At 35.9% G+C, this 12,871-nt stretch overlaps 1 protein-coding gene across 8 annotated transcripts in view; it reads left to right on the forward strand.

Annotated features, from left to right (window-relative positions):
* Positions 1 to 12,871, forward strand: part of SETD5 (SET domain containing 5) — a 71,991-nt gene that overhangs the window by 38,499 nt on the left and 20,621 nt on the right. For 4 of the 8 annotated variants that reach the window (XM_051981524.1, XM_051981502.1, XM_051981510.1 and 1 more), the window contains 9 exons: positions 1,195 to 1,437; positions 2,136 to 2,284; positions 2,705 to 2,822; positions 4,055 to 4,164; positions 5,330 to 5,585; positions 5,991 to 6,074; positions 6,553 to 6,807; positions 7,829 to 8,149; positions 8,534 to 8,776. In XM_051981524.1, the coding sequence (XP_051837484.1) occupies positions 1,195 to 1,437; positions 2,136 to 2,284; positions 2,705 to 2,822; positions 4,055 to 4,164; positions 5,330 to 5,585; positions 5,991 to 6,074; positions 6,553 to 6,807; positions 7,829 to 8,149; positions 8,534 to 8,776 (1,779 nt within the window). The remainder of the gene's footprint in view (positions 1 to 1,194; positions 1,438 to 2,135; positions 2,285 to 2,704; positions 2,823 to 4,054; positions 4,165 to 5,329; positions 5,586 to 5,990; positions 6,075 to 6,552; positions 6,808 to 7,828; positions 8,150 to 8,533; positions 8,777 to 12,871) is intronic. The other 4 variants (XM_051981532.1, XM_051981556.1, XM_051981519.1 and 1 more) reach the window with 1 other exon arrangement.

Below are 12,871 nucleotides of genomic sequence, written 5' to 3' on the forward strand. Positions count from 1 at the left end.
GATTTTACCTGACCTTTCTCTCATCTTAGTTTCTATCCTTGTGTCTATGTCTGGAGGAAATAATCAGTTTCTAGTTGGACTTTTGGCTTTGAAAAGTGACTAAGATTCCCTGATTATTCACTTCCCCCAAGTATACAGACTTTTGATTCTTTATAGCTGTTTTGGGAAAATTTGAAAAGGAGCTTGTTTAAGATTATTTATGTGATAACATAGAACAGCAATACAGCTTTCGATAGCAAACGCCAGGGATGACCATTTGACAGAATTATAAAACCTACAACAAGCTCTTACAGGTCTTATAAGACTTGTATTACGTTAGAGACAACTTCAAGCTATCTGGAATATTCCAAACATCTTGCTTTTACAAAACTCAAACTTTTAGTAGATTAGGACTCATTAAGAAATTATCTATTAAAATAATTTCTTCCAGAACCAGTTCTGTTTGCATTGGGTATAAGGGAAACAGTGAATTAATTACTGTTATTGCCCAGGCATAGGAAAGATATATACCATTGAACCCTGCTACTCAGAAGTAGGCTTTAGTTATTATCCTCTTCTAAGTCCCACTTTAAAAATTAAAATTAAAAAAAGAGAGAGAGAGAAAACATTTATTTTATTATTTTCTTTTTGGCAAGGATATCAGAATTAAGTGACTTGCCCAAGGTCATATACATCGTAAGTATCAAGTGTTTGAGGCTAAATTTGAACTCAGGTCCTCCTGACTTCAGGGCTGGTGCTCTATCCACTGTACTAACTAGCTGCCCCTATATTTCTAAATAATATATTTATTCACAAAGTAAGAAAATAAATATAACCTGATTTATTTGTTTTTTTATGTTTGGTAGGCTCTGTGGTTAACTTTTTCAAAGATTATTTTGTAAAAATGTATTGTCTTATAGAAAGAAGACATCTCAAATGCTTTTAACAATAAAAGAAGTTCAGAACATCAGTTTAGAGGTTTAAAAAGAAAAATCACAGCACTAGAAAGAAAGCTTAAAATTAATCTAGTCTAATCCTCTTATTTTACAGATTAAGAAATTAGTCCTAGAGAAATATGTGACATATCTAAGGCCTATAGATAATATCCCAAGCACATTACCAACTGAACACATTTTTCATCCTAAAAATTTAATGTTGTTTTTTCTTTCTATGGACTGTTCTATTTTGATGCTTCTCAAACTTTACTCTCTACAGAATTCTCCCTCTGAAGCACATGCTTTAGATGAGAATACAACTGAAGGCTGGGAGAATCGAATACGCCTGTGGACTGATCAGTATGAGGAAGCTTTCACTAATCAGTACAGTGCAGATGTACAAAATCTCCTTGAACGGCATCTAAATTCCAGTAAGGAATTTGTGGGCAAAGCACCTGTCCTAGACACCATCAATAAGACTGAACTGGCCTGTAATAATACAGTGATTGGTTCCCAAATGCAGGTAAGGTTCAGCATGAGTAGGGTCTCTTTAAGAAAATGATGAAGGGCTGCAGAACTACAACACAGCACTGGTCTTGGCAGAAAAATCAACATGCAGAAAAATTACTTATATTTCTCTCTCCAATTGTCAAGTTCTTCCTTCTTAGAAGTCACTGGCTTCAAAAGAACAAGCTAAGCATTGATTTTCTTTAACTAACCAGTACATTATTCTACCATCTGGAAACCCTGTTTTAGGCTATACTTTTCTAAATCAAAAGCAAATGATTAATCTGTATCCTGAGAATGAGACACTAATTAGGCAGAAATTAAGTAAAATATAACAGATAAGTCTCTTTTGGACTATTTCTGAAGATAATGATTCTTTTTTTAAAATGGGTGGTTAGGAGTACAAGGAAATTCATTTAAAATCAACCAAATATTTATTTATTTCTCTCTTTCTCTTTTGCCTTTTGAGGTGGCAACTTCACTAGATGGAGGTATTCTCTAGAAAATAAGAGGAATTATTTCAAGGTCATTGTAGTTCTTTCAAAATTTCTTCTTATTAAGCTAAGTAATATAAATAAATAGATGAAATCTAAGCTATTTGATACCATTTCCTGTGTTGGCCTTATTCTTACCCCAAATATTAAAAGTCTCTCCTAAATTGTTGCTTTCTGTTCTGTTTTGATATCTAATGTTTGTTTTCTGGTTTTTATTCAGCTCCAGCTGGGAAGAGTTACTCGTGTTCAGAAACACCGGAAGATCCTCAGGGCAGCAAGAGACTTGGCATTAGATACCCTTATAATAGAGTATCGAGGGAAAGTCATGTTACGGCAGCAATTTGAGGTCAATGGGCATTTCTTCAAAAAGTAAGAGCATCTTTCATTGAATTATAACTAAGATCATAAAGGGTCTGATTGACCAGTATTCTTAGACAATTCATCCTAGATGATAAGATAACCTCTTTTGGGAGAAGGTTAGCTTGTATAAACTGAGGCCCATTTATAAGGAAGTGCAAGCAAATCTGGAAATTCTTGAATGTATAAAGTGATGACTCCTTTCTGAAATTGATATGCTCTGCCTTATCAACCAAGAAACACTTATTAAGCATGTACCATGTGTTGAGCACTGCTTTGGGCTTTATTCTTTAACCAGAAGCAGACAAGCATACAGTGTTTCCTAAATTAGAGCATCACAAAGGATGTGTCAGCATATGCTTCATATTTGGAGTCATGGGGTGGCCTTTGCATTTGTGTTAAGAATTACAAGAATTTTCATTGTGTCCCTAGACCATACCCCTTTGTGCTGTTCTACTCCAAATTCAATGGTGTAGAGATGTGTGTTGATGCCCGCACTTTTGGTAATGATGCTCGGTTCATCAGGCGATCCTGTACCCCAAATGCAGAGGTAAGATTTCAGTGGATTAGGCTGTTCTTCCTTTAATGGAAATATAAGCCATCCAGAACAAACCACAGAAATATCCTGCTGATCTCATCCAGAGAGATACACTTGTGTTTATGACCTTTCTTGGAAAAGTTTCACACTATTGTTTGTGACCTTTCTTGAGGAGGTCTCAAACACTGGTGTTTCCATCCTTCCCTGACAGTAAGAAATTGAATTTTATCCTGAGAGAAAAAATAGAAGTAGCAAGTGGGATTTTCTAAGGTGAATAATAGTAGAACGTTAGAGACTACATTAGTAAGAAGCAGGTAATAAATAACTGTGAAAGACATAGCCAAATGGTAGGTAATATAGGTGGCTCCATAGGTATAGTTTAGCCACAACTTTTCAGACATCTGATACTTATAAAAAACGATACTGATAAAAAAAAAAAACCACATTTCCAGATAGAATTCATTAGCCAGTAGAAAAATCAAAGTAGACTCACAACCATTAAAACACAAAGGTCACTAAGTAATTTCTTATAGCCAAATAGTTATTTCTTTGGTAGAGAATGAAATAAATACAAAATGGTAGTGACTTAAAGGATTAGAGCATTGATTTTTATGATCTCTAGCAAAGTCTCCATTTATTTCAATAGAAGTATCATAATACTCTCAAAACATAGGATTATACTAGGACTCAGGAGACCTGGATTACCACACCAGCTTGGGTCTTTTACTAATTGTATAATCTTGAACAAAGAACTTAACCTTCAGTTTCTACATATGTTAAATGGGGTTCATAAAGAAAATTAACCTGCCTATGTCAGGATTGTCATAATTATCAAGTGAATATATGTATAAGTGTTTTGAAACTGCAAACGGTTATGCATAACAATAATTAATATTTATATAGCTTACTAAAGTTGACAAAGTGCCTTGCACACATTCTCATTTGCTCCTTATGACTTTTGAAGGTAAGTTGTATAGGAATTTCTATGTTTGCTTTATAAATTAGCAAACAGATTTGGGTTGACCTGTAGGCTTATGCATGTGTGATTATATTCATTTGGTTTTTTGTTTTCTTTTTATTTTAATGTTATGTACCAGTTTTGAGGAAGATCATGCAATCAATCAAAAAATAATCTGGGTTCTTAAAAGTTTGGTAATCATTCATCTAAAGACTGTTTTCCTTTCTACAGTGAGTCCCAAGACTTTATTTTGATGACTTAGTGATTATCTTTTTTGTTTCTGAAGGTACGGCACATGATTGCAGATGGAATGATCCACCTGTGTATCTATGCAGCCTCTGCTATCACAAAGGATGCAGAAGTCACCATTGCCTTTGATTATGAATACAGTAATTGGTAAGCCCTCCTAGATAACCTCCTAATCCAATGGTTTTCTTTTTATGAATGAAAATCTTTTCATTGAGCGCCATATTCTTCATTGTTGACATGTTCTTGCCAAAATGAATTTTGAAAAGCATTTTTTTGTTGTTGTTGTTCAATTCAGTAGCAGTTTCAGTTATCTAGCAGGCATTAAGGGAAATAAGGTTGCCTTTGGCTTTCAGATGATAAAATGACTTATTAGTAAGCAGAAGCAGAAGATGCAAAGCTCTAGAATTCAAAAGGATCCTAAAAATCAGAGTCTAATCATTTCGTCTTACAGCTGAGGGAAAAGATGTGATTTATCCAGGGTCATATAGGTCATGAGTAAGTAAGTAGTAAATGGGGGAGCTAGAATTTGAGCTAACGTTTTCTGATTCCATGTTTTTCTTGTGCTATGAATAGCATATTTCAAGGGATTGAAAAAAGAGGCTTCCAGGGGTAACATTGCATGGATTACTTAAGTGAAAAGGGAGCCTATCACTGGTAATTAGATTTTATGGCAAATGAGTGCTTTATCAGGTACCTTCAAAATTTCATAAAGTGACCACTGGCTCACTAAGAGCTTACATTTTTAGTGTTATACAACTAACTTAGAAAAACAGAATATAAGCTATTTGAGGGTAGGGATTGATTTATTTTTTGCCTTTTTATTAACTGGAACATAGTAGGCACTAAATGACTTGAAATTGAATAGATAACAAGATATACTTAAAAGATTTGGTCTGTCTTCCCTCCTTTATAAGTGTATGTTTTGTTTTTCTTTTTTGATTATTTCACGTGATAGTGATAATGGTTGGGAAATAAGTACCTAAAACGTGAAAACTTTCCTAAACATATATACACAGTTCCCAACCTCTTAGTGAAAATTTAAACTCTTAAAGTTAAAAACTGAGTGTGTCTGTGTAAGTATCTGAATAGGAAGATTACGGGACACTTTTAATACTATCCTGTAACCCTGTGAGGACGTGGAGCCATACATAAAAGTACAGAATTTTGAAAATATTCCATATTCCCCTAAAACGTATCTATGTGGGATAGGTTGTCCAGAGAGGTCTACCACTAATATTCCAAGAGAATGGACCAGTAATGTAAATTATTTTCAGGGACACTGAGGAGAGCACTTGTGTTTGTTTCTTTGGAGCAGTAATTATAAAGTGGACTGTGCATGTCACAAGGGGAATCGGAATTGCCCTATACAGAGACGGAATCCAAATGCTGCTGCAGATCCTCCACCCCCACCTCCTCTCAGCCTACTGTCCATCGGAGCAGAGACAAGACGGCGGAAAGCACGTCGTAAGGAGCTAGAGATGGAACAGCAAAATGATGGTCTGGATGAGAGCAGTAACCAGCAGCCTGAGGAAGCTCCAGAAGGAGTAACTGTAGCCAGTGATAATGAGGTAATTTCCCTTGTTCTTGGAATGGTGATTAATTGTTAACAGGTGTTGCCTTCAAATTAAGAGGATCCTGGGTCGCCACATGCTTTTTTTATTTATTTGGTTTTTTAGGGAGAATTGATGTAGGATCACACTTTAATGCTTAGTGCTCTTGATGTCAAGATGGGTAGTATATCATGAATATCTATAATTACTCTACTTAACTATCATTAGTGTGTTTTCCAAGTTCTATCTTGGGGAATGAGCTATATTGTGTTTTGAATCATATTGCCCTCTGTCCAGTATCTTTTTTATTAAAATAAAGGAAGTTTTTTTAAAAAAGTTGTTTCTAATGACTGTCAGACTACCAAAACAAATTTTAAGTTCATTGTTCAGGAATAATACTGAATAATAGCTTATATCTTAAAGGACATAGACAATCCTGAAGAGAAGCTGGAAGAAGAAACAGAAGAGGCTGTAGATGATCAGGGAATTTTGGGTCCTAACAGGCGGGTAAGTACCACTTCATACATCCAATTTCATTTTTGCTGCTTTTGTGCCAACATTTTCTATATTTTGGTGGTAAAAGGTATGGAGGCTACTTTAAAGTTGAAAAATACTATTATGTTCTCTACTCTGCCTATCACCTTTTCATTAAATGTTTCAATTTTAAGCAAATCATTTATCTTCTCTTGATTTTTTTGCCTATGCATCTTTAACATATAGTTATATGTAAACTTCTTTGAGGATCAGGAAATATTCTTGTTATATATTTTTGTACCTTATGAGTCTATCTCAATGCTTGTTGTCAAACGTTTTTTCGCTCTAGTCAAACTGATTCATCTGAATTTCCTTTTTGACATTGTCTTGGTGTTGGTTTTCCCTATCTTCGAAGTTAATGTATTATTTTTATCTTAACCAGTCTTGGTGCTCTGCTTTTTCGTTTTCTGAAGACTTTGATTAATGCTCCATCTTCTTTTACTTTCCTCAGTCTCGAGAAGAGAGGAAGGTTGAAGCAATCATGCATATGTTTGAAAATTTAGAGAAGAGGAAAAGGCGCCGAGAGCAGCCACTGGAGAGGGGCCGCCTGGATGTAGAGGTGACCCCTGGTTCTGAGGTTTCTGTGCTAGAAGAGCCAAAAACGGAGAGCTCTGAAACTGAGGACAGGAGTTCTGCTTTCAGTGTGACCATCCCAGGCATCCCAAATAGCGTGGGGGTGAATACCCGGAGGTCTGCCCAAGCAGGGGTAAGAGGAGCAAAAGAACAAAGTCTTTAAAGGGCTTGCCATCATAATATTGAAAATTGTATATCTAGAGAATTCATAATGATATCCCACCTATGATATCCTGTAATGATAAAAAGAATAGTTTTGCTTAATATCACTATGTACAAAACATTTTGATCTCTTTGTCAACACTTGAAGCTGACATTTGGGATTGGCGCTGGGGGTGAGGAGCAGATAGCCATATGGAATTGAATGGTTTTCAATAATGACCAGAAACCTCGCAAAAAATTCTTTTCCTAATAGATCTGTTTCTATACACAGAACCTCCTAGGATCATAATAAAGTCCTTATAGCCAAAACCACATGTGTTCCTTTCCTGACTTTAACTTTAAACTCTGTTCTTTAGCAAAAATGTTTGATTTTTGCATCTTAATAAGAAACAAATTGTCTTTCCTCAATGCCTTTCTGCTAAGAACCCTGCTATTAGGAGCCTGATAATAATAACCTCTTAACATTTCTATCCTGCTTTCAGGTGTTCGAAGTACTTTATATATAAAATTTCGTTTCATCCCTATACAAGTGAGGAAGCTGTAGCAAGGTTCTGTGATTAATAGATGTGTGAGGCAGGTCTTGAACTCAGATTTTGCTAATTGCAAATCTGTCACTATCCATTGTGTCACATAGCTGCCCAAGTTTAATTTGATTGTAAATCTACTCTAGAAAAGCCCATGAGCAATAGAATTAATCAGATTGTCTTTTAATATTTATATAGTGCTTTAAGGCTTGCTCATTCCTATACATACATACATATATACATTATCTCATTTCCAAATTACCTTTCATAAATTAAGTAGTGATTGCCTGGTTTTGGTTGCTTTAAAGTACATATCTATTTCAGGGTGGGGTGAGGGAGTTGTACTTGAAAATTGTTGAAAAATTATTTTTTGAGTTTCTCTCTTTCATCTTTGGATATTAAGAAGATATTTAGAGAAGAAGGAAGTTACTATAATAAAATTCTTTAATCTTGATGTTGCTCTCTTAGGATACTGGTACTGAAAAACCTGTCATCAAGCCAACTCCATCAAGACCCTCTAGGCCTCGACCCAAAAGTCGAATTTCTCGGTACCGAACCAGTTCAGCCCAAAGACTAAAGCGTCAGAAACAGGCCAATTCACAGCAGGTGGAATTATCACAGGTTCTTCTGGATGAAGGAGGAAATAGTAACTCTGTGACCCCAGCTGAAGTTGGAAGTGTGGACAATATAGGAGAAAGCAGGCCATTGACAGGGTCTGACCCAGCAGTAGTATTGGCTACTGGTACCCAGGTTAACCGGGCTGCTTTCAAATACCCCAAAACCAAAAAGGTGAGAAATAGTCATCAGGTTGGCATGGCTAAGGCTGTCTCATTTTAAAATGAGAGAACCTGTAATAAGAGTCTGAGAGTGGAGATCATTGTATTTGGCAAGTTGAACTATTCTAATCTTAAATTTTCTGGGAAATGTGGTTTTGATGCACTGTGTTGAAGTTTTCATGCTCTACTTTGAGATTTCACTTAAGAGACTAGAAAATACAGTATAACTTGTAAAAGCAACTTTACTTCATAAGTTTGGGTGAAAAGTGATTTCACACAGTTCACGTGAGTTTAGCTGTACTTGCTCCTGATCTCTTGTATTTTCACAGGAGAAACAATCTGCACTACTAATTCTGATTCTCTGGCAGCATCTACTAATGCTCTCTCTCTGCCTTAGTATCTAGTTACAGAGTGGCTGAATGATAAAGCAGAGAAGCACGAGTGCCCCGTCGAGTGCCCCTTACGAATCACCACGGACCCAACTGTGCTGGCAACAACACTCAACATGTTGCCTGGTCTTGTCCATTCCCCGTTAATTTGCACCACCCCCAAACACTACATCCGCTTTGGCTCGCCCTTCATCCCTGAGAGGCGTCGAAGGCCCCTTCTTCTTGATGGCACATTCAGCTCATGTAAGAAGGTATGTCTAGGCTCGTGTGATTTTTCACTTAGGATACCTATAATCCTGATCTGCCGACTATGTATTCTCCAGATAGCCATATTTTTACATGTGGGTTTATAATAAATTAGTTATCCCTCCATGAATACTGATGCATCAAGAAGTCAGTGGGATCAAGGTGGAAAGTGTACTACATTCTAGATGCTCAAATTTGTGAGTATTTGCTGTTGTCTTTTGTGAGATCCCTTGAAAATGCTGGGTAAAAGTAAGTAATAGTGATGACTGGTGTATAGGTAGAGGAGAGAGAGAGAGAGAGAGAAGTGTTGAATGAAATTTTCGTTATGAGTATGAGAACTAGGTCCTTTATAGCAGTCTTTGATAAATGAAAAAATTAAGTCTTACCTTTAAAAGTAACTCAGTTGTTATTATCATCATCTGATAGAGGTTAGGGGGGAAAATGAGATTCCTGGTTTGTTTTTTTGTTTATTTTGTTTTTTGAACATTCCCCTAATGCAATTGACTATATTACTTGAATTGTTGATTCCCCAGTATCTATGGGGTATATTGAGTATCTCACCCCCACCCCCTGTGCCCTTTCCTATTGCCTATTTAGATCTAGCTGCAATGATGCCTGCTTATGTCATTTCTTCATGAATTCCCCACAGGCCCTAGGTATTTTCCAGAGTTCTTTCTCAAAAGAAGGTCCCTTGCCTGCTCAGAGTAGGGGTGACCTTTTAGTGCCCTTTCCCTGTTACCAAAACTTCAGGAGAGCTTTTTCCTTGGAGGCAGAGTCTGTTCCCTGGAACTCCCTTTTCTCTTATCCTCAGATCTTGGATTCAGGCTGCTTTCCTCAATGTCTGCCATGGCTGACAGCCACATTGCCCTCCTCCACTGGAACTATAGCATCACATACATGAGGATGTTCCATATAAATTATTTGATGTGCTGAAGCCTCCAACTCCAGGCAGGTCCTTCCTGACCCCTCCACACTTACAGCTTGCCTCCTCCCTTGCAGAGCAGAAATAATTTGGGCAGTGGGGAAGGAACAATGGGGGTGGGAATGGGGGTAGGGAAGGGATAAGCAAGGAGGGGGTGGAATACAGAAGGGAGGAGGGCTCAGGGATCATAGAGAGAGGAAAGGCACCCACTTGCTAGCCTAGCAACACTCACCCAGAGTGTGGGCTCCTTTCTTCTTGCATGCTTTATTGAAGTATTTGTGACCCTCATCATCAATTTGTGTGGGAAAATTTATGAAGCACAATTAGTGGAATTTAAGGTACTTCTTTGAGCAGCTTAGAGAATACTTCAGTAGTTGAGAATCATAACAATGAGCAGCAACAATGAACAAGTAATTATGGCATGCTTGTTACAGAAAATCCCAGAAAGTATTTTTAAAAAATAATTTTATTGGGTATTTACCAAACTAGAAAAGAGGGTTTTGATCTCAGGAACTTCCTCATACCTAAACAACTAGAAAGACTGTACCTATAAGTCTCAGGTGCCTATCTGAGAAGAAAAAAAAATTTGTATAGCAAAGACTTGAAGAATTTCCATTGTCTTTAACATTCTTCCCACCAAATTTTAACAGGAAAGTGATGGCAGAAAATAAGAAATTGTCTGCTTGTGTACTTGGCATTTATCCACTCCTAACTAGATTGCAAATTTTTTAATTCTACTTTTTGAAAATGTATGTGTAGAAATGAGAGCCAGCTTTTTAAGGCATAGGAAATAAGTTTTTAGTCTAAAATAGTAGGTGAGGTTTAGTTTGCACCCATAAAGAAAAATGTTTCTTTTCATATGTCTGTAACTGGACATAATGCACTCCTGAGAGTATTAAGTACTTTAAAATGTTACTATAGTAGGTAATGGAATGTCATTTCCTGCCCTCTTAAGGGTTGACAAGTATCTGAGAAAATAGAGTCCTTAGAGAAGACAGAAGCCTATTTGTATCTGAGTCCCTTACAGTTTTGATTCAATACTTGACTCCAGGTTCAGCTCCCCTTTGCCTTCTGTTGATTCTTGAACTCATCTTCCTTACCAAATGGAGAATTGAGGGACTTAAAAAGATGTGGTTGTGGCCGTGTCACATATGGTAGGCAGAAGCATTCCTTTGAGCTGTCTCAATTGAGTGTATTACTCTCTCTTCTCTTTATTTGGCAAAAAGACAGTATTCTCACGTAGACAAAGAATTCAATCTCTTCTTATCCTCTCTCATCTCTCTTGCTTTATGTGGAATACGTATAGCCACTTTTCTCTCAAGAGCATCAAACCAAATATAATTCAGTGGTTCTTTATTTTGAAAGAATTAATTTTTTTAAAAAATTTTGTGAAAATGCATCATGATTTTAATGTAGTAATAATAATAATAGTAATAACTGGCATAATGTTTTTAGGTTTATACACATGTTGTTTCCCCCAGTTTTTTAAAAAGAAGAAACTGAGGTTCATAAAGATTAAATGAAAGGGCCAGTGCTCTTTCCTCTGCATCTGCATCAAGTTACCTCTTATAAAGAACATGGTAAAAACATCAGCATATACTAAACTATTGCTTGAAATACATTTTTGGCCTAAACTGTCTAAATAGGAAATCTACATGTATCTGAGTTAGGAATGATGTGTATCTTGTTTGAAAATAAATAAATAAGAGCACAGTTTTAGGAAAACAAGTACTACAATTGAATTTTCTGATTAGTGATTAAATCAGATAAACCCTTTAAAAGGGGTAAAGTGAAAGAAGAACAATGTATTTTAGCTAGGAAAGTATTCATCACAGGAAGCCACCCAAGCACATTTTCTTGATTGTACATAAAAATTAGACTAAAACCTCTGTATATTTAATATTTGGATTCTTGAGAAAACACTGTAGTCCTGCTTTTTAAAAGGTAGACTAATTAATACTAAAGGACCCAACATAGATCCAAGTTTTATCTGTATGTAATTTTGATCCCTGGAATATCTAAGATAATTTAAATTGTTATGTTATAGAATTGAACTTTATATTAATATCACAATGCTAGCAAAATTAACTGGGAGTAAGAGTGTATGTTTTTGTAGTTTGGTCTTGTGATTTGCATGGAGGTTTTTAAAAGGCATTATTCTGTCAGTATTGCCCCATTATGTCTCTTTAAATCTCTGAAGATAAAATTGAAAAAAGAAGCTATGGATAGGCACAGCTCTTATCCTTGATTCATTAAAACACTCATACTACTTAATTGAAGCAAAGCCCTTTGAACTAAAATTTAATAGTGTGCATTAAAGACTTAATAATTTTAATTATGTACTCGCCTTCACATAATTTCAAAGTAGAAAATATTTGAATACCTGCTGGTTGCTCAGTACTCCTTGAGATATTTGAACCAGGATTGGGAAGAGTGCCAAAAGAGTGTAAGATGATAGCGTCTCTTGAAGGGCAGGAAGTATCTAGTATATAGAACAATATAGACATATGGAACATCCTATAACACACAGAGTTATAAAGAATTATCATTGCCAGGGCTTTCTTTTCAAAGACTATAGTAGTTCATATGAGGAAGTTAGACATTTTAAAAAATAATGTGCGCTTCATCTGGAAGAGTTTTTAGTCCAAGTTTTTAAATCCTTAGATTTAATTGGAACTTTTTTTAGATTAAAAAAAATTCTCAATAGAGTCTTCGAATACTACAGAAAGTTCCGACAATCCAGCGAGATTTGCCTGTAGAGTTTTCTAAAATTGTTTAAACTTAGAGCTATGGGGTATTTTCATTGCTTGGTACCACCCTGCCTGAAGTCTTAGTGGTGTTATGTTACATTATCATTAGAACCAATTTTAATTTTTTTTAGGCTCTTGACGTTTTAAAAAACTCCCCAAAAAATTAAATTCAGGAAAAACATAATGACCACAAATAAGCAGTCCAGACTGTTCCAAAAAAAAAAAGAGAGATTCTCTGCAGAGAACATCTGAAACAGTGAGGATTGTTTACTCACTTCCTTTGAACTCATATTTTCAATCCTCATGAAGTATTTGAAATATTTGAACTTCAGTCTAGCTTTATGATTTTTGAAATCAATATTTTGAAGGTAAGAGAGGTCTTGTCTTATATTTTTCTGACAACTTGGTATCCTGAAAAGTGGATATTT

Source organism: Antechinus flavipes, chromosome 1, assembly GCF_016432865.1.
Source record: "Antechinus flavipes isolate AdamAnt ecotype Samford, QLD, Australia chromosome 1, AdamAnt_v2, whole genome shotgun sequence".
NCBI classification, from domain to species: Eukaryota; Metazoa; Chordata; class Mammalia; order Dasyuromorphia; family Dasyuridae; genus Antechinus; species Antechinus flavipes.